This window comes from Sardina pilchardus, chromosome 3 (assembly GCF_963854185.1).
Source record: "Sardina pilchardus chromosome 3, fSarPil1.1, whole genome shotgun sequence".
Classification (NCBI taxonomy): domain Eukaryota; kingdom Metazoa; phylum Chordata; class Actinopteri; order Clupeiformes; family Clupeidae; genus Sardina; species Sardina pilchardus.
The window spans coordinates 6,130,657-6,151,205 of NC_084996.1; the positions used below are offsets into that span (position 1 = coordinate 6,130,657).

Sequence of the window (20,549 nt, forward strand, 5' to 3'; positions counted from 1 at the left end):
AACCATTCGTAAAAAAATATGAATGAATGAATTACATATTTCAATATCTCTTCAACTCTCTTCTATCTTTTTCAGGGGTCAAATAATGCAAAACAAGTGAAATATGGTGCTGAAATGACATCTGAATTTCTGGAGGTAGGAAAGATCATATAGAATGTAGTTAATCAAGTACTGATGAGCAAAGGAGCAAAATCTCAGTGAGGAAGGAATTTGCATGGGTGCATTTCCAAATCACAGAGCATTTAAATGTCAAATATATACTGTATATTGTAATAGCACCATTATTATCAGGCTGATTATTGCATTAAATGTAAGGTGAGCGTCAATGTCTGTGATCAGTGCAGTACTCTATGCTACCTCAGGGGGAGCTCTTCCTTAGGACAAACAGTGGCCGTTGAGGAAACCCTCACGGATACTTGAGAATACCACCTGATTCCAAAAGATGATCTTGTCAAAACATATTGAAGCCTTGCGCTGACATCTGTAGTTTGCCTGAATTCCTGCAGCTTCCCGTCTGCTTCTCCTGACACTTCCGCTCTCATTTCCCTGCACAGGTGGTGAGAGACGCCCGTCTCCCCCTCAGTCAGGCTCAGTTGTCTCTTTTCCCGTTTCTTTTCATGCTGAACAGTGTGAATGTCTTAAGAATAAGCTTTTGGGAAGTTTCAATAAAGACGGATTTAAGTCTTGAATTCAGTACAAAATTGATTGAGCAGGCCTTCGGTGCTTTTTCAGGTAGATTCAAATTTCTTGATGGAATTTCTGAGCAACTGAACGGTATTGTTTAAAACTAATTGGACAGTGTATGTTTTTGGTTGTCTCCCTCTCAGGTTATCTTACACATTAAATGACAGTGACTGAGATTCATGGTGCAGAGGGACAGTACAGAAGCCAACACATTTGTGTGTCTTTACAGCCGGTGGACCGGATGCCGCTGGTTTATCACATGGACGCCAGAGGTGACCAGAGCATAGATGCTGGAGAGGAGGACCTCCCTGAAGACTTCTTTCAGGTGACAGCAGAGGACATCAAGAAACGTTACGCTCAACTCCAGACAGACAGGTACGCCCCTCTCTCATCAGCTCACCTACTGATGACCAAGGCTTTTCTCACCCACTCCTTTATTGGCAACGAGGGCCATATAGGCTATAAAATGAAGTAATACTTTTGTGTAGCTCACATATAAAAATGGACAAAATATTGTCTCTAGAAATATTTTCTAAGCTGTGTCGGTAAAAGAACAAGGCATTGTGGACCATGCATTCTCTTTATAAATTTGACCACTTACCAGTGGTCAGACAGATAGCAGGCAGCTCCTCCGTTTCAGATGTTACTGGACTAAATAGTAGCTGAACTGAGATGTGAAGGGCAATGGGGAATGCGGCCGAGAGTAACAACTCACAGATATGAAACTCGCTGACCCTTTACACTAAAAGCTCTTTCATGTTGTGGAAAAGTGATGAGACGCTGCAGTATTTTACAGCTGGTGTGTTTTTAAAAGCCTCGGCGGCTCTTTGATGTGAGGGAGGCTCTGTTTCTTCTCCACCGGAGTGTCCTCCTGTTACTGCCACTCTCCCTCTCCTTCCACTGTTTTCCCTTTCTGTCTCTCCATCTCTCTCTCTCTCTCTAACTCTCTCCATCCCTCCCTCTCTCAAAGTTCATTTTACTGTCAGGTGGAGTGTGCATGTCTTGACACAAGGGCAATATTTTGTGTCTAATATTCGCTAATTTATCGGTAAACAGTATTTGTGTTCATAAAATGATAAACACATATGTATAATATATTATGTGTGCAAACAAATGAAATTATACATTGGACATTACTTATTTCACTGCTAACACGAGTGTATAAATCAATCCCAGGACAATGGGAATTGGGAATATAAATCCAAATGGATTATGAACAGGATTAGTTTGAACTGCTTAACAACTTATCTGATGCGGGAGTTCTATTTTCAACCTGTTTACTTTGAAGTGGTGAGACAGATTATGTCTGTTTTTCATGTTCCACCTCCTCATCAGGCATTAGGCTTTGGTTCCTGTATAGATGACCTGGAGGGCCATCACACTATTTGGACATCATTCTTCAAAGCCACTTGGTTTCAATCTCACTCCCTTTCACAAAACAGGAGTACATCTTGTCATCTTAATTTACAAGTTTCATGTAAGAAGTAGTGTGCTTTTGATATAGATAAAGGACAAGAAATGGAGTTTTAACACAGGGATTATTTCCATCTGTGACTTAATGGAAAACAGTTAAACACTCTGATCTCTGGTGTGTGTGTGTGTGTGTGTGTGTGTGTGTGTGTGTGTGTGTGTGTGTGTGTGAGAGAGAGAGAGAGAGAGAGAGAGAGTGAGTGTGTGTGTCTTGCCACTTTGTCTCAAAAGCTTTAGTTTTATCTTGATGAATTTGCTCCTTTTGAAGTACATCCAATTTTTCTAACAGCATAATTAAACAAAAAGATGTCTATAAAAAACACAAATGGCAGGCATACTGAAGTTCTTTTTCACAAATTTGATTTTGAATTGTTATTTTACCATTTCCATGATTGATGATGATTGCAAGCAGGAACAGAATGGTCCTACTGCCAAGATATAGCTTTCACACATAGGGAAGCTCTGTGTGTCTGAATGATTTCAACAGGTCTTTTGCATGTAGGCATATTGTGTACTAGAGTCGGTATTGGGCCTGTCTGGACACACTCACACACACACACACACACACACTCTCTCTCTCTCTCTCTCTCTCTCTCTCACACACACACACACACACACACACACACACAGATATGTCCAACAGTCTCTGGACTCTCAGAGCACCATCTCAAAGTCTCTGTGCATCTGCTCAGAAAGCACTGCGCACACTGCACAAGCCGATCTCCGAACACAGAGGGTATCCTTTCTCATTTTACAATGATGGCTTTGATTGATGTGTGTTCTTTTATTTGCAGCCCGAGCGGGTGTCTGTCTACGGGTATAAATAACCCTGGGGCTTGTCCCCTTTGTGTTTACATTCTGTGTAACGTGTAAACATGTTTATTGCTCATGTATGTAATATTAAGGATTATAAAGGGCAACACAAAAAAAAAGGCCAACTATTTTTGATTTCCGTCCAGTAAATGGTTGGAATTGCAATAACTGTGTGCGAGCCAGTCTGTTGGTCTACTGGTGTTTCATGTGGGCAGAGGTTCTGGGTAATTTTCTTTCAGGAATGCGTGTCCAGAACACTGGTGTTGTTTGAACTCTCGGGCGCTTTAATGAAGTAGCAATCTGTCTACACGGAGGATGTCTCTCTCTCTCTCTCTCTCTCGCTCTCTCTGAGGAGGGGTTCGCTGTGTCAAGTGCTCAGTTTACAAACCTTGCTGTGTTCCTAATAGAAGCAAACACACACACACACACACACACACACACACACACACACACACGCACACACAACACTCTTCATGGTCACGGGTGGAGCGTTAGTTTGAGTCACTGAGGCTGTTTGTGTAAACTGTGCAGTGTGTGTTTAAGGTTATTCCTCTCAGACACTTCGCCCACACCAGCAATAACACTAACAGTCTCATGTATGTAAAGTGTGTGTGTGTGTGTGTGTGTGTGTATGTATGTATGTGTGTGTGTGTGCGTGTGTGCGTGAGGCGTGTACACATTCTCCCTATGCCCATTGCTGCTGTTGAGGATTTTCCGTGTGTGTATGTGTCTGCTCACTGCCCCGCCACCATAAAACAACAACATGGACATCAGAGCAGTGCAGTGGAGAGGGCCTTCAAAACATGGCCCTCCCCACCAGGCCTGTTTGAAATGTTAACTTAAGAAAACAAGCCGCCTAATGGTTTTGTATTTATATGTTTTCTTTTGATCCTTTGAAGTTAAAGCCCATGCCGCATATCAGAGTGTATGTGTGTGTGTGTGTGTGTGTGTGTGTGAGTGTGTGTGAGTGCCCACAGAGAAGTGCACAGAGGGCTTTCACCTCATATTCCACTGAGTGGAGTAGAAGCAGCAGACCGGTTGCTGCAAAAGCATCTCTTGTTTTTCTCACCAGCTCTAGAATAATGCAATGGCAAACAAATTGTCCCCTTAGAATGACAAGGTTCTATCTGACATTTTTGTCAAAATTGAGTAACTGACATATTCTCATTCTGGGACACTTTAAGAAGGTGAGGTGAGGTGTTTCTTGTAATTGTATGCATTTTTGGACATATCTAAAGAGGTTTGTTCCGCTTATCAATAGAACTCTATGGAATTCTAAAACTTTGAAGCTTAATGTTTCAGTGTATTCAGAACGTAGACACCTTATAATGGGACAAAATGTTTGTCATTAATATATGAATTATGTTCAGATAAGAATAATACATTATTTTTGATTAATAACAAGTCTAATACCACAGGCTAATCATGATAGTATTGATGATCAGAAGCGGACCTGTCGTGTATGCTGTGAATATGTTAAATCATTTCAAAAACATAACTAATTGCAGATCTACAGACCAACAATGTTGGTGTTCTTACAGGGTTTGAAATACACCTGTGGATTTTGGATGTTAGCCTAGTACTGCAAGTGACAGATTTGTTTTAAAAGCTAGCTTGTACACCCTAATATCTTAGTTTTATATTGATCTTATTTATAAATGACTAGAACGTCTGTCTGTCTATGTCTGTTATTCGCATCTCTCAAACCGTTCAATTCGGTCGATTACAAACGTGGCAGGTGTCTTGCTATGGCACATTGAAGGAGCAGTTACATTTGGCATGAATGAGAATAATTAATACAGCTAGCATCACTTAACTGAGAAAATGTTACACTGAAATACGCAGTGAAGATATTCTACCAAAGCAGACGTTTTCCGAGTGCCACAGACCCCTGTAATCAGCAAATGGAAAATCTGACTAACCACTAAGAAGACCAGACCTCTTGTTTGGATTCACATACAGGCTAATCAATCATGTTATTGTGCAACACTCAGAATATAATTTAAAAGCTATTTGTCGATAATGTGTGCCAACTTCCACAATAAACCACACTGTCTTTCAATGCGATGTCCATGCCCCAAGAACATTTTTTTTTTGCAAACTTCTTGTGCTTCATGTAAGAACATGTGTTAAACACGTGATGCACTCTAGCATAAATGTGTAAAAGCTGGTAAATGGTGTGGTATGGGGAGAAAAATGAAAGGGATTCCATGTTAAGGCATGCATGTGCTCCAAATGGTTTAACATGTTCTGGGTGAAAGATTATTTATTGTGTTGATGATGATGATGATGATGATGATGTCTGTGAGTGAAAGGTACGCTGCTTTGTTTGACCCTGTGCGCAGGAGAGTGTTAGAGGAGGCCCCCCTGCTCACGTCTGCGCTGAGAGAGGATCACGTGATCAAACAGATGCAGCGCCACCCAAAGGTATAGGCTATACCGCACGGCAACACGTGCTGTGGAATAGACTGATCCTAATAGCCATAGGAGCGCAAAATGAGAAATGAGACAAAACCCCCTTAGGAGAAATAAGGAGCAATTAGAATAGATTAGGAAGAAAAACAAATTGGACTTGGCTTGAAACGAGGAGATTTTAAAATACTATTTATTCTTCTCATCTGTTCGTATTGCTTCTTATTTCTCCTAATATAAGGGGGGTTTAAGAGTAAAAGGTCAGATCTCAAAAAGAGCTCATGTATTTTCTGTGAGACGAAGTAAAGATGTGTTTATCACAGTACACCTTATGTGAGATTTGCCCCAGTGTCCTTGAATTGTGGCTTAATTCAGCTATGTTGTAAACAGTGTGCTTTTATGTGTGTGTGTGTGTGTGTGTTTGTGTCTGTGTGTGTGTGTGTGTCTGCAGGTGGTTATCAGAGTGTGCTTTCCTGACAGACATGTTTTGCAGGGGCTCTTCCGTCCATTGGAGACAGGTGAGGTCTGTGTCCGCGCCACACATGCACCCCTCTGGCTGTGGCGGGGCATACATTTGGGGGGAGGCTGCAGTTGTTTGGGCCACGGTGGTGTCTCTTGTGTGTATGTGTTCTGTAGGCCAGCTGTGTGTTGCGTGACAGGCAGTGGAGTGCTAAGCAAACCCAGTCAAGAGCTCGCACACATGCCAACGGCACCAGTGACCATGCGGCCTTTCAGTTTCTCTCTCTCACACACACACACACACTCTATCCCTCTCTCTCTCTCACACATACACACACACACACACACAAACACACACAAACACAAAGAGAGTGAAAAACAGGCAAAAAAACAGACAGAGACATAAACATTCTCTGACGTTCAGAAAACCACTAACACATACACAGACTGATACATAAGGTGTTTACGCGCTCATCCGATCGGAATGGTAACTGAAGCATGCAATGTCCTAAATGAGGTGACTACAAGCTCTGGCCGACTGGAAACAATACAGAGGACATCTAACGGCGAGGATGTTAGGGTACACAAGTGTATGTCTCATCAAGTCCGTAATGGATGTATTTTGCTACTGGTAAATAGGCTATTATTACGTGTTTATACTCTCAGAGTTGAATCAGAAATGCTTCAAATAGCAATTGGACCACCCAGCCAAACAACATGTGTCCATTCCACACACACACACTAACACACACACACACAAACAGTCAAACATCAGTGTGTGAAGAAACCTTTACCCAAAGCCAGACGTGCGACTCCTTTGGCCGCTCAGCAGACGGTGCCGGCGTTGCTCTTTTTTTCCGCGGGCCGAGGATTTATTTTGCTTTGCGTAGGGAGTGGGCATCGGCGGAAGGTCGTTTTTATCGTGCGCCCTCTCTGAGTCATTGCTCAGCGTTTGAGCGGTAAAATAACCCTCCTGGAGCCCGTGCTGGGGCCTTGGGCTAACAGCACGGCCGTTCGGAAAGTGAATGATTCCTTTCAGGGAGACCCAGGACCACAGAGATGTGAGAGAGAGGGAGAAAGAGAGCGAGGAGGGTAGAGGGAGAGAGGAGAAAAAGAGAGGGGGAGAGGGAGAGAGAGGGAGAAAGAGAGAAGGAGAAAGGGAGGGGGAGAGAGAGAGAGGGGAAAAAGAGAGGGGGAGAGGGAAAGAGAGAGGGAGAAAGAGAGAAGGAGAGAGAGAGAAAGGGAGGGGGAGAGAGAGAGAGGAGAAAAAGAGAGGGGGAGAGGGAAAGAGAGATGGAGAAAGAGAGAAGAGAGAGGGATAAAGGGAGGGTGAGAGGGAGAGAGAGAGGAGAAAAAGAGAGGGGGAGAGAGAGAATGAAGCCATGCCAGCTGAAAATCCCACTAACCAAATTCTGGCCTGATCGCTCTCTCCCCATGTCCCTCCGCTTGCCACACATCTCCTCTCTTTCATCACCTCTTCTCTTGCCCTCCTCTCCGCTCCCTCTCTCCCCCCACCCTCTCGCCTCTCATGCCATCCCCCCATCCCCTTCTGTGAGTGGCAGGCGGGGGAGAAGCGCTGAAAGAGAGAAAGAAAGAGAAAGAAAGAAAGAAAGAAAGAAAGAAAGAAAGGAGAGAAAGAGAGAGAGAGAGAGAGAGAGGGAGGGAGAGGGAGGCAAACAGGGAGGGGCAGAGGACGCAGCGGAGAGGAAAGACACAGATGATGAGTTGGGTGGGACATCAAATGCTTTTGGGTCGCCGCGCGCGTCTGCCTTGTGACGTCCGCCGTCGTCGGTCCGTTTAGCGGCGGTTTTTCGCTTTTATTAGGCTCTTCCTCGGCGAGGACTCCTCCGAACCGCCCCGACCACCTTTTCCTCCGGCGCAGACACGCTGTCTGACAGACAGTCTGTGCCGGACGGCGCGCCACACGTGTCAACACTCACACTGACTTTTATCACACACAAACACACACACACACATTCACAATAACTCACACACTTTGAGACTCCCATACACTTCACTGAGGCTCATTGACTGCCACACACTTTGTACACTTTCTACGTCATACACACACTTTTGAGGTCCTCCAATCCAAAACAGTAGACTGACAGAGCAACTCAATTTGACCTGCAATTAGGTAAGAGTGGGGATTCAATTAGAAAGTGTGTCATCAGAACACAACAGACTTGAGATGCAGCAAAGGTTAACCTGAACCTAGACACTCACACACGATAACCTCACTCACACACTTATTAGGTCACACGCTGATACAATACTATCTGTGCATCTTACTAAGTGTAGATATAGCCCTAGTGACGGGCTCTCTAGAAACACTGGTCAGCAGTTATGTGCGGTCAAAGGAATAGGACAGTCAGTGATGGACAAACAGGTGCAATAGACCCTGACCTTGAGTGTCTATCTATGTGTGTGAAGGTGCTTTTCACTCTGTTGTTGGCTTTAGAACTATTTACACCCTTTTTTGTCTTCACAGTTAGCAACCTGAGGCAGTTTGTGAGGAATCATCTTGTTGACCCTCAGATCCAGTTTACCCTCTGTAAGTGAAGTCCCACACACCTACACACCCACACACACACCCACACACACAGACTCTGCAAAGAGCAGGTGATAGAACCACATAAAAACACATGACTGAGGTGACAAATAGTGGTGGCTGTGCATGAAGTGTTGTTGTCCAAGTCCACAGAGTGTGTGTGTGTGTGTGTGTGGGCACGGAGGGTGCATATCCTGACTAGACTCTAACCACAACCGAGTCAATGACATTCTTCAGAACAAAACAACCTTAAACTATATATAAACAAAGTCCAATGATGAAGGGTGTCTTTCCCCTGAGCGTCTTACTGTAAGTGTAATTTTAAACAAGGGCTGGTCCTCCCTTCTGTAATTAAGTCTTTCAAATTTGGGTTTGTGTGGAATTAAAAAGTCTTTCGCCACTTTGGCACAGAGCTGTTTTGATGTGTGTCGCTGGCCTGTGGTAGAGGATGAAAGCCAGTGTGTCCTGAGAAGTGTCTCGCCAGCGGAAAACAAGAGGAGAGGCGCGGGGAGGACGAGCCTTTCAACTGCCGTCTTCCGTGCCAGTCCCTCTTGCCCCGTCTCCTCCTGTCATCTCAGCGTGCCACGGGTGCCACCCTCCGATTCCTCCAGCCTGGCAGCCAGTGCGCGCTCTCTCCTCTCTCTCTCTCTCCCTCTCTCTTTCTCTCTCTCCATTCTCCCCCCCTCTCTCTCTCTCTGGTCACAGACATGTGGCTCCTCTCTCTGGCGCCTCTCACAAGTACACTCACCCGCCCCCCCCCCCCCACACACACACACCCAGGTCACACACCCAGTCCTCCCCTCCTCTCTTCCTCTCCTTCTCTCTAGCCCCCCTTCCCTGGCTTCTGTCTTCCTGAATTCTCTTCTCTTCCTCTGTTCTCTTCTCTCGTGTACACAGACGGCGCTCCGGGCACCCTGAGGATGGACGACCCCGGCGCTACGCTCCACGAGGTAAACGAACGTCCCCCTCGACTTCCTGTCCTTTAACGTCTCTCTTCCCCTCCTCCCGTCCGTCCCTCTGTCCCTCCGTCCACGATCCCCCCCCCACCCCCGGTCCTCCTGACCCTTGGGTCCCGGCTCTTCCGAGACATGTGTCTCCTGTGACACAGCTCATCTGTGGCGGATTTCACGCTCTGTCCATCCGTCCCACTAATGTCTCTCATCTGTCCGCGTGTCTCTCTCTCTCTCTTGGCTCTTCGGAATCCACTTCCTCTTCCTGCTCTCTCTCTTTCGGAGTCGTCGGCGGCTGCTGCATGCTGCTGCTGGCGCGCTCTCTGAAGTCGGAGCGACACACACGTCGTCCCGGCCAAACACACGTTATGAGGACTCAATCAAAAAACGAGGGGGGCTTTCTAAAAAAAGTGCACAACAGAAACGGGAGCTTTTGCGCGTATGCGCGCGTGAGCCGAGAGCCTGTCGCATGTGCAGCTTCATGCCGCGTGCTTTTTCACGTGGACGGCTCTCTGTCCGCTCGACACGACTTCAAGTCTCCGCTCAGAGGCGACTCTCTCTGACTGACAGACTGAAGAAGAAAGCTTACTGACAGTCGTGTGGATGTGTGGATGTGTGTGTGTGTGTGTGTGTGTGTGTGTGTGTGTGTGTGGTGGGGAGGGGGGGGATAGGCTGTAAGGCATTATTTGTGGTTCTGTGGTCTCTCCCCTCAGAGTTGCGCTCGGGGCGGCGCTCGCAGTTCAAACGAGCGCCTGTGTGCGGCGTCCAACGGTCTGCTGGAGATGCCAGCGCCGAGGGCCTGACGTCAGCCCGGCCCGCTGGTGTGTGTTTGCGCCGAGGGGACGGGGCGCTGCTGCAAGCCCCGGCTGATACAATGAGACAGACGGATAATAATGATGGAATAAGCCACAGCGCACTCACGCTGCTCGCAGCCAGAGACTCCACTTCTTCTCTCTCTCTCTCTCTCTCTTTTTCTCTTTTTCCCTTGCTCGATCGCTCTGTCTCTCTTTCTCTCCCGTTCGTTTTCTTTCTCTTTTCCTTTTTTTTCCGCCAGACATTATGTCTTCTCGATGAAGAACGGTCTGCCGCCGGCTTCAAAGGCACTTAAGAAGTATAATTAATAACAGAAATCAGTCATTTGAAAGTACAGTAGATGCGAGCCTGATCTCTTTGACTCCGACAAAGCCCTAAGGATCTCCCAGGCTCCTTTAATTAGAGTGGATCAGAGGGAGGGTGGAGCAGGGCTCCCTCTGACCCGGTAACTGCCATCGACCACCCTCCCACCCCCGGTCCCCAGACACACACACACACACGCACGCAGACACACACACGGACACACAAACTCCATCACACAAACATAAACAAAACAAAAATGATGCAGCAAAGTGAGGGACTTCAGTGGGGCCTCAAATGCTGGGCAGAGAGAGCCCTTCACTCTGCTCATGACTAACACACACACACACACACACACACAGACAGAGACATGAACGAATATGAGAAGTAACCTTTGTCTACACCACATCAAAAACCTTCTAGACAGCTTGTAAGTTGAGACTGGAACCAAGAGTTTACCAGAAAGTGAAAACAGCAAAGTGTCACCTGTAGTTTTTCGGTCAATGTAGAAATATGACACATTTCCACATTGTGCTCCTGAAGTAGGCTGACAGCAACCGACCAACTCCTGTAGAAACGCTCCCCTAACTTGATCGGAAAGTGCACCCAAACTGTTCAGTCTAAATACACTATAGTCTTAAACTTCGTCCCCACGTCCACTCCTCTACATTACATAAGCCCTATATACCTTAACTATTTCAATTTTCAAACATTAAGAGTGCAAGCAACATACTACAACAATAGTGAGTATTATTCACGGCAGAGTTATTCATTCATGAGTATTATTGTTCATTACGCAGATGCAGTAATGTGCTAATTCAATCTGTGAACACTACCTGCCAAATGAGCATTACATAATGCGCACTGAACGCACAGCGCTTTGGTAGTTTGTTCTGTGCACTGCCGATACCCAGCCCATCAGCGGCGTTGATTGCAGGCTTCTCTCCCCCCCCGCTGGTGTGCTCCGAGCGGCGCATGGTGGGTGGTCTCAGTGGCTGCTGGGTGTGAATGACTAAAGATGTGTCCCTCGCTCCTGTCATCTCGCTGCCTCTATGCTCGTGCCTTTCTCAGAACACACACACACACACACACACGCATAAACAACTAAATAGTCTGTCCCCACAGAGTGCTTTATTTTCTTTTGACTGCTCTGAGGGAACATTCTCATGTTGTAACTTATTCAGTATCTCTCTCTCTCTCTCTCTCTTACTCTGTGTGTGGGTGTGTGCGCTGTTACAATGTGGCACATGCTCTGACTGTCTAGGGGTTGTTTAAAACTAAACTAAAAGCCTACCACAACCACCTAGAACCACCTAACAGCTACCCTACACGCTAGCCCTACGTGTGGTGCATACACTTGGAAGTAGGTCCTCACTTTGATATGTGTGTGTGTGTACAATGTGTGTGTGTGTGTGTGCATGTCAGCTTGGCAGGAGCATCAGAGTGCAGTCACATACCTGTGGCCTCTTCCCTGCCTAGTGCTCCTCCGATAGACCAGTTTTATTTTTACTGGGTGGTAGGTAATCCAAAAACACAATTTATAGTAATCCAAAAATTGGCATGGTGGCAACACTGGGGAGAAACCAGCTTTGGCTCCCACTGAGCCTGCCACACTAATTGAGAGCCAAAGGTGAGGACAGATGTTCATTTACCCAATTATCCACAGGTAGCATCATCACTGAAGCCCTGCTTGTAAGTCAGTCATGTGACCTAACCTATCCTGACATCCTTCACCCCTCAAACAAACAAACAAACAACAATAACAATAAATATAAAACCCCACAATACTCTTATTTCATGCTTTTTTTTTTTTTTTTAACTCTTTTCATAAATCTTTTGTGTGTGTGTGTTTTTAATTAGCATCAGGGTTTACAGGAGAATCAGCCAGATGGTCAGCTAAAACTTCCTCTACAGGCTGGCATGTTTGCGCCGCTGCTTAAACTGTGCTCCTTCCAGTTGGATACGAGCCTGCTTCTCTTTCAGTAGAGCTATCGCTCTCCGCAGCTCAAGTCATCTCAAGTCATGCTCGCTAAACTCTTGAAGCAGCGACTCGGGCCTGCTTCACGATCACATCTGGAATTCCAAAGTGAAGCAACAGTGCGTTAACTAAAGCTGCCTTTTTAACGCCTTTTGGCACCTCCACCCCATAGTCAAGTGCAAGTTTGATGAGCAGGTCTTTAGCCGTATTCGGACGGGATTAGTTTTATGTGGAGACGTGGGGTAAAGTAATTATACCACAGGATGTCTGCAATATAAATGGTCAATTCGCACAGGATTAAGAAACCTCTGTATTCTAGCAGAGGTGGGAGGGGTAACTCGATTTACGCACTGCTGTCTCCTCCCTGTCGCCATGTGCGTGCTATGTTGCTTCTCAATATTGCATTTTTACATGCAAAATGGCCTGAGTAATGTTTACTCCTTAGTTCAGAGTCAATTCCAAGTTTATTTGTCATATGTCAAGGACAACTGTAGGCTACAATGCAATGTTTGTGGTGAGACTCGGGTATTCTACAGCAGTGTGTCCCAACCTTTTTTCCTTGAAGGCCCCCTTGCCGTGTCTAAGACAAGCCAGGGCCTCCTACCCAAACTCGATTGGGTAGTTTTGGGTATGATTGGGTGTGTTATTGGATTTTTATACATTTAATGTGCGCAAGTAGAATTTTGGTTAATCTCACAACCTCAGCCCAGGCAACATTCTGCGGACCCCCTGCAATCTCTGGCGGCCCCTAATGGGGTCCGCAGACCCCAGGTTGGGAACCACTGTTCTAAAGGCTACAGATAAAAAGGCTACAGATAAAAAAAAAATATCACACAAATTAACCCTCCTTGTCGATGACACTGGTAGCCTACATTTGACCTTACAGGGCAAAATCATCACCTTGTGGTTGCTTTGCATCATTTATTACAGAGTGCTCCTTCAAGCTAGCCTGGATGCCAGCTGATCTTAGCCCCGCCCACAACATTCGAGGAAAGTTCGCACTAGTTCCGATGGACTAGTCAGGACTAGTTCTGATGTGGAGGAACTATGGCTGAACCAAAGCGGTTCAGACCAGAAGAACTCCTGAACAGTTTTGTTCAGAGCTGAACATTTTTTAAAACGGATCTTGTCCGAATAGGGCTTCAGGCCGATATTACCAGTTTATAGCACATGCGCCAGAGCACCACCAGCGACAAAGTAGTCTCCCATAATCTAACCAAGCAAACAAAATGTTTGACTAGCAGAGATACAAAACGTTACACCAAAGGCTGCACTACCCATCAGCCTCAGTGAGTATAGCCTTAACAAAAATGGGATCGAGATGATGCAAGGACCCAAATACAATCGGGTCAAAAAACGAAATGCTGCACAAATTTCCAAATGATTGCCCTCATGATCAGCCTAAACTAAACTGACCAACTAACAATAGCATCCTCAAATTAACAAAATGACAAACGTCTACCACAACATGCCCTAAATGTCACAACATTGATGAGTTGTGACAGTCAGAATTGACATAAACATACTGCTACAATAACATTAACCACATGACTATGAAGTCAGCAAAACCACAAACAAACGTAGCACTTCAAATCAGCAAACAAACACTGTCCTACGACAGCAACAAAACAGCCAAAATGGTCGCAGACTGACAACCCTAAATGCTGTTAAAACTGCAATGCAGCACGAAAACAAGCCAAACTCACACAAGTGGTTTACCAAAATCTATGTTACGTTAACAACACATGCCAGTCTCATTAGGCTAGCAGACCAGCCAAAACCATGACTGGCCAACGCAACGCTACTAACAAATAGGTTACACAAACAAAACCAAGCTGCTCACACACAAAGTTCATCCTGGTCGAGCCCTCAAAATGTTACAATGCGGCACTGGCCAAATGTTCTGACTGTCCAGGGTTTTTTTAAAACTAAACTAAAAGCCTGCAACAACTCGTGATGTAAACCAAAACACACAGAACCACCTAACAGCTACCCTACACGCTAGCCCTATGTGTGGTGCACAAACTTTGGAAGTATGGTCCTCACTGTGTGTGTGTGTGTGTGTGTGTGTGTGTGTGTGTGTGTGTCTGTCACTGTGTGTCCGAGTGTTCCTCCGATAGACCAGCCCTATGGCCAGCCCAAGCGTTGGTTTCTCGGCAGTTCAGTTTTATTTTTACTGGGTGGTAGGTAATCCAAAAACACAATTTATTATAATCCAAAAACTGGCATGGGGAAAACATGAGGGGAAACCGGCATCGGCTCCGGCTGAGCCTACCAAATGAATTGGAAGCCAAAAGGTGAGGACAGCTGTTCATTTACCAAATTAGCTTCAGGTAGTGACATCACTGAAAGCCCTCCTGTAAGCCAGTGCTTTCCCTACCATTTGACCTCCTCTCTCTCTCTCTCTCTCTCTCCACACACACACACACACACACACACACCCCTTCTCCTTTATTCCTTTTGAAGACCATTTAAGTACTGAAATAGCACATAGATGAATGCATTCAGGTTACTGAGCTCAGACTGCTGTACATGTGAGGGAGTTTGCAAGTGTGTGTTGGAGCTGATGTGATTTCCAGCAGGCAATAGAAAGCTCCAGGGTTCAGGGCTACACCACAAAGACACACGATCAATCAGCCATCCCTCATATTTCTTTTTAAAGTGTGTGTGTGTGTGTGTGTGTGCTTGAACACAAACACATCAGCTATGCAATAAATTCAGCCAAGGGGGATGGGGTGATGTGTAACTAACACTGAAGAACAGGATCAGATTTTGATATCTACTGTAGAGCTCTTGGAGCTTCAGTTTCACCTAGACAGTGACTCCACTCGTAAGAGATTTAACATCTAATAGGTCCAACACTTTAACATTTCCGTCTTGTTCTTCACAATACTATACAATAAAGCTTAAGTATTTTGGTATATTGTGCTCTGGATGCTCTGCATATTTTGCATCCTGAAAACATCTATGATGTTTGCCAGGTTATAAATGGCAGTGATGGATGGAACAGCTCATATTATGCCAGTGGCAAAGATTGATACCAGAAAAATGAAACTGCCAAAGTCTTACAATACCAACAAGAATCTTCTGCGGACAAGAATATTTTAGGATTCCAAAATGTCTTTCCTACAGTAGCTTTTGGTGTTAAATTCATAGTCTAATACATGTGCAATCCATTCCATTGTGTTGCATTGGAATTTGCTGTTATATGTGGATGAGGATTGTTTCTTTTTAACTAAGCCAAGGAATGACGTTTGTTGTACAAATGCACTTGGCTTGAACGTGGGAAGCTGTTTTGCGGCTTACCTCGTTAGAAAACGTGGGATATATTGTTGACATTTTAGGCTTAGAAGAACTTCAATGTCAAATTCTCTGACTGCAAACAGAACTTGTTGTGGAAGCCTTCCCTGACCGAGGCGTAAATGTAAATCCACCTGTTATTGGCACACAACTAAACGAGTCCACATCGTTAAAAAATATACGAGAATGTTTAGATCAAAGCACAATTGCATCAGGGCCAATGTGCAAAACAAGAGAGAGGAATGTCTCGAAAGATGGCGAGCAGTGTGTGTGTGTGTGTGTGTGTGTGTGTGTGTTCATCATAGGCCTGTAGTTCGATGTATGAGTGCAGCAGTGACCTCTTGACCGTGGCATCTGCTTTGATGTGGTCAGGGCAGGAACTGAGTGAAGTGGAGTTTATTGTTTAAAGACAAGATTTCCCTGATTTGGCTTCTATAAATAAACTTTCCATCACCTCACCTACAGGCATCCAGAGGCTTGTTTGTTTGTGTGTGTGTGTGTGTGTGTGTGTGTGTGTGTGTGTTGGATGCATCCGGAGAGTTGTGCTAACAATTTGTGTCGATAGGCTGTGGTTTTGATTGCAGAGATTACTTCATTCAAAGCCCAAACAAATATGAAACCTGTTAAGGAAGCAAGAGGGTATAGGTACAGCTCAACTCAGGGTAAGTGATGTGTGTGTGTGAGGTGTAAATACAAACGGAGAAGTTTAGCCATTTTGTTTTTGTTCCAGTAAGGCCTTTGCGTGTGTGTGTGTGTGTGTGTGTGTGTACTGTATGTGTGTGAGAGAGTGTGTGTGTGTGGGTATGCAGTACAGACCAGTACAACATAAGAGCGTGACTAGGCTGGTCGACAGTGATGATGAACAGTGTCACCTGTTTCCTGGCTATTAGTCTGAACCCTACAAAGAGACTTCAAAAAGTGGATTATCCGAAGATTATTCAGCCGCCTGTGAGCCTAAGATCCCTCAGAGACATCCCTCCCAAATGCCATAAGAGAGAGGGGGCCTTTCTGTGGCCGGGCCCTTTGTGTGTCATTCATATTTCTATGCTCTGTGATTTGCTCTCGTTTCTGCGAAGTCCTCTGTGTTTGTCCCTTGACTCATCTGCTTGACGCAGTGCAAAGGACTCTGGGAAAGCCATAACCCTCCATCCACCCCTTCGCCAGCCTCCCCTCTCATTCTTGGATCCCTTCGTTTTTCTCTCTCTCTCTCTCTCTCTCTCTCCGTTTTAAGTGGTGGTGGTGCGGTCGTTTGATGTGTTTGATGTGGGCCTGCTCCTAATCTCCCAACATACACTGTAAACACGAGCGCCATTCGTGTATTCTCGGAGCGCTTCCTGTCGTGGGGCTTAATATAGCACGCACACCCACGCGGACCAGACAATGCAGGAGGACGACGCGCGCCAACGGGGTTATTAGCGTGCACTGGCAGTGCGGGCACTATAGCGCCAGCAGAGGTTGTGGAGGAGCCGAGACGCAGCCACACTGAGCTTGAACTTTACCCTTCTCTGGCCAAGACGAGAGAACGAGCTTATGAGAAGAGTCCACTTGGTTAGTGAGCGAGTGAGTGGTGGTGGTGTGGGGGGGGGGGGGGGGGGGGGGGCACGAGAATCTGAGGGAGTTTGGTGCGTCCAGAGTATTGGTAAACAGTGAGCTTCAGAAGGATGGGAATGTATGTATGACTGAGTATGTAAATCAAAGCAACTGTTCAGCACAAAGTGTATAAGGGGAGTTTGGTGTGTCCCAAGTATTGGTGGACAATGAGCTTGAGTAAGATGGGAATGTATGGATTGGTGGACAGTGAGCTTGAGTAAGATGGGAAAGTATGAGGGAGAATCTACATCAGACGAGCAGCTGCTTCGCAGATAGTGTATAATGGACATCAAAGGGCCATCAACGTACAAGTCTCACCACAAACACTTGCCGTCTTATACAGAAAACATATGTGCAGACACAACCCACTATACGACCTCTGGTGTGCGGATATTACTGATGTGGTGTTAAATCTGTAGATCTGTCAAGTCTGGAGGAGAGTCGCATCTAACCGAGCTTGCTCATTAAAGCCTAAAGTTCAAACCAATGTTGTCAAGCGCCCGTCATGTACGGGGGACATGACGGGCCCTTCGAAGCACATTCACTTGCCCGGTTCTTTGTGCGGGCGCAATAAAACCAAACAATCCATTTCCCCCCCTGGCCGGCCAGCCGAGAGCGCATGGCAGCGGGCCCTCGCCGGACTCGGCCCCCTCGTCTCGTTTATGAGCTAATTATCACGTTATAAAACATGCAATCATATGCTAATATTGTTGTTGTCTGCCCTGTGTTCATTAAATGCAGGGGGGGGGGGGGGACTCAGCTGTCAGGGATGGGAGCAGCCTGATTATGATGAATGACAGGTATTCAGCCTGGCAAAAGTTTTACCAGTGAGAGCATGCCTCCTTTCTCTTTCTTCCTTTATTCCTTTCTTCCTTTCTGTTTCTTCTTCACTCCCTCCCCACACAAAAGTCCTATCATGAATATCTGGCAGGGCCTCCGGTGGGCCCTGTGTGTGTGTGTGTGTGTGTGTGTGTGTGTGTGTGTGTGTGAGTGTGTGTGTGTGTGTGTGTGTGTGTGTGTGTGTGTGTTTTTCCGGAGGCGCTGTGTTTTTATGGCGCTCCGCATTTCTGCACTGACGCTCTTTGATGTTGTTGCCGTGGCGGCAGTGGACAAAAGACCTCCATTAGCCGGACTTAAGGGCAGTGGGGTGGAGGGTGGCTGAGGTGGGGGGGGGATGGGGTGGGGTGGGGTGCAGGGGGGCTGGGGTGCGGGGGAGAGGAGCGGGGACGAGAGGAGAGGAGAGGGAGAAAAGAGGAGAAAAGAGAGAGAGAGAAAGAAAGGAATAAAAGAGCAGGAAGAAGAAAGAATCAAAGTGCAGGAGCCGCATCAGGGCGGGCTGGGGCCGGAGCCGGGGCAGGCGAAGGTGGGGTGCTGCTGCTGCTGCTGCTGCTGTGGGTGGGGGTCCCACGGGGCACGCAGGGCCCCCAGCTCCGGGGTTTGGCCCTAGGCTACAATGAGGTCACCGCGTGTTTTGTTGCCTTTGTTTGGCGGTGTGTGTTTGTTCGATTGTGCGGAGGCGTGCGAGCACACCGCAGCACACCCAGTCAGGGACATGAAAGAGCAACAGCTGATGATTAGTGTTTCTTCTGCTGGCTCGGAACAGTACCCCTCCCTCCCTCCCTCTCGCTCTCTCTCTCCATCCTTTCTCCTCTCCTCTTCCTCCATCTCTCACCGCCCTCTTCTTGCCCCTTCCCAAGGAGCCGTGCTGAACGTTGCTTCTCATTAAAAGCACAAGCGCTGCTTGACTGGTCCTCTAGCGGAGGCAGGGTCCGGCCATGGTGCTGAAATAACAGTCAACTCTCGGCTCTCGAAATCGTCTCATGCGCGGGTGCTAAGTGTTTGTGGCAGCGTCATAAGGTCGACTAAAAGAGATGAACGTGTTTTTGGAGTTATGCCCCTGGAAGATGAAAGAAGCGGAGTGTCAAATCCTTCTCCACATTAATTAGTAGATCAAAGTGTACACTTTAGTGAGAGTTGCCCGTTTCTTTTCTCACTGGAGCTCTGCATAGGACACACACACACACACACACACACACACTGTTTCTGTGAGTGACTCTCATTCCACCGCAAACTCACAGAGAGACGCATATCAAGCTGCAACCATTTGCATCTTTAAGAAGACTACACACACTAAGAGTAGACCCTTGCACCATGCATTCTCTACAAACATTTGGGCACCGCATGTCAACATTTCTGTTATTGCAAATAGTTAAGTGAGAAGTTGAATTGACCTCTAAAAGAAGATTTTTTTCTTTTTCAACTCTGCAAGCTGGACCAGTGTTTTCAATTTGTTTTACCACCTTAGACATCTTGAAAAACATACCGGAGCACCATTCAAAATGTTGACCACCCAAGAGATTTGAGCTCTTTGACAACTTTTACCATGCTTTCAAACCTTGATTAACTTTTGTTATACCCAGTAGAGCAGTGCAGCCATTACAAGTATGACCTCTGTGAAAGAGTAATTAAATGACAGCATTTTCTGTACCCTAAATTCAGCATCAGAAGTAATATAACATCTAAAGAAGCATCATGCCTTTAGGGAACTAGTCCTGTTGATTGATGAAGTTGGCAAACAATTGAATGAGAACACCCTTTCTAACTGGATCGATCACACTTAGGACTTGCAGCCTGTGGTAAGGGGAAACAGAATGAATCCAATTAGCCAGCGATTCTTAGCACACCTAAAAACCCACAACATACTTTATCAAGAGGTGCGAGCTAAAGGTTTCATGATGTACCTCACAATCCCCCGCCCTAAACATCATTAAAAATCTGGATAAACTTCAAAAGAGCAGTGCGTGCAAGACGGCCCAACAATCTCAAAGAAGTAGAAGCCTTTTGTAAGAAAGAATGGAGAAAATCCCCCAAACACAAATTGAAAGACTCTTAGTTGGCTACAAAAAACATTTACAAGCTGTTATACTTGCCAAAAGGAGTGTTACTAAATACTAAACATTCAGGATACCTTTACTTGCTTACACCCCTTGTCCTTGAATACAAATATAATCTTGCCTAGCATGAAGGTAATCTTTCACTTCATGCTTTTTGGAAATCAGCTCATCTTTTAGTGGCTTAGCAATTCACAGCAGTGGCATTATGTGGATGCTATGTGGACTGGACACTCGTCAAGTTTGAAAGTAATTCCTCAAATGTTTTTGAATATAACTGTAATGGTTGCCTGGCTCAAGGCCACCAAAACATAAAAGAGGGGAAGACCACACCGAAATAT

The 20,549-nt window shown here is 46.0% G+C and overlaps 1 protein-coding gene across 4 annotated transcripts in view; it reads left to right on the forward strand.

Moving 5' to 3' along the window:
• The window catches only part of LOC134076476 (tether containing UBX domain for GLUT4-like), a 37,450-nt gene that overhangs the window by 4,242 nt on the left and 12,659 nt on the right, over nt 1-20,549 (forward strand). For 3 of the 4 annotated variants that reach the window (XM_062531554.1, XM_062531552.1, XM_062531553.1), the window contains 6 exons: nt 76-135; nt 914-1,059; nt 5,313-5,394; nt 5,831-5,897; nt 8,327-8,389; nt 9,284-9,336. In XM_062531554.1, coding sequence (XP_062387538.1) covers nt 76-135; nt 914-1,059; nt 5,313-5,394; nt 5,831-5,897; nt 8,327-8,389; nt 9,284-9,336 — 471 coding nt within the window. The remainder of the gene's footprint in view (nt 1-75; nt 136-913; nt 1,060-5,312; nt 5,395-5,830; nt 5,898-8,326; nt 8,390-9,283; nt 9,337-20,549) is intronic. The other variant, XM_062531555.1, reaches the window with a different exon arrangement.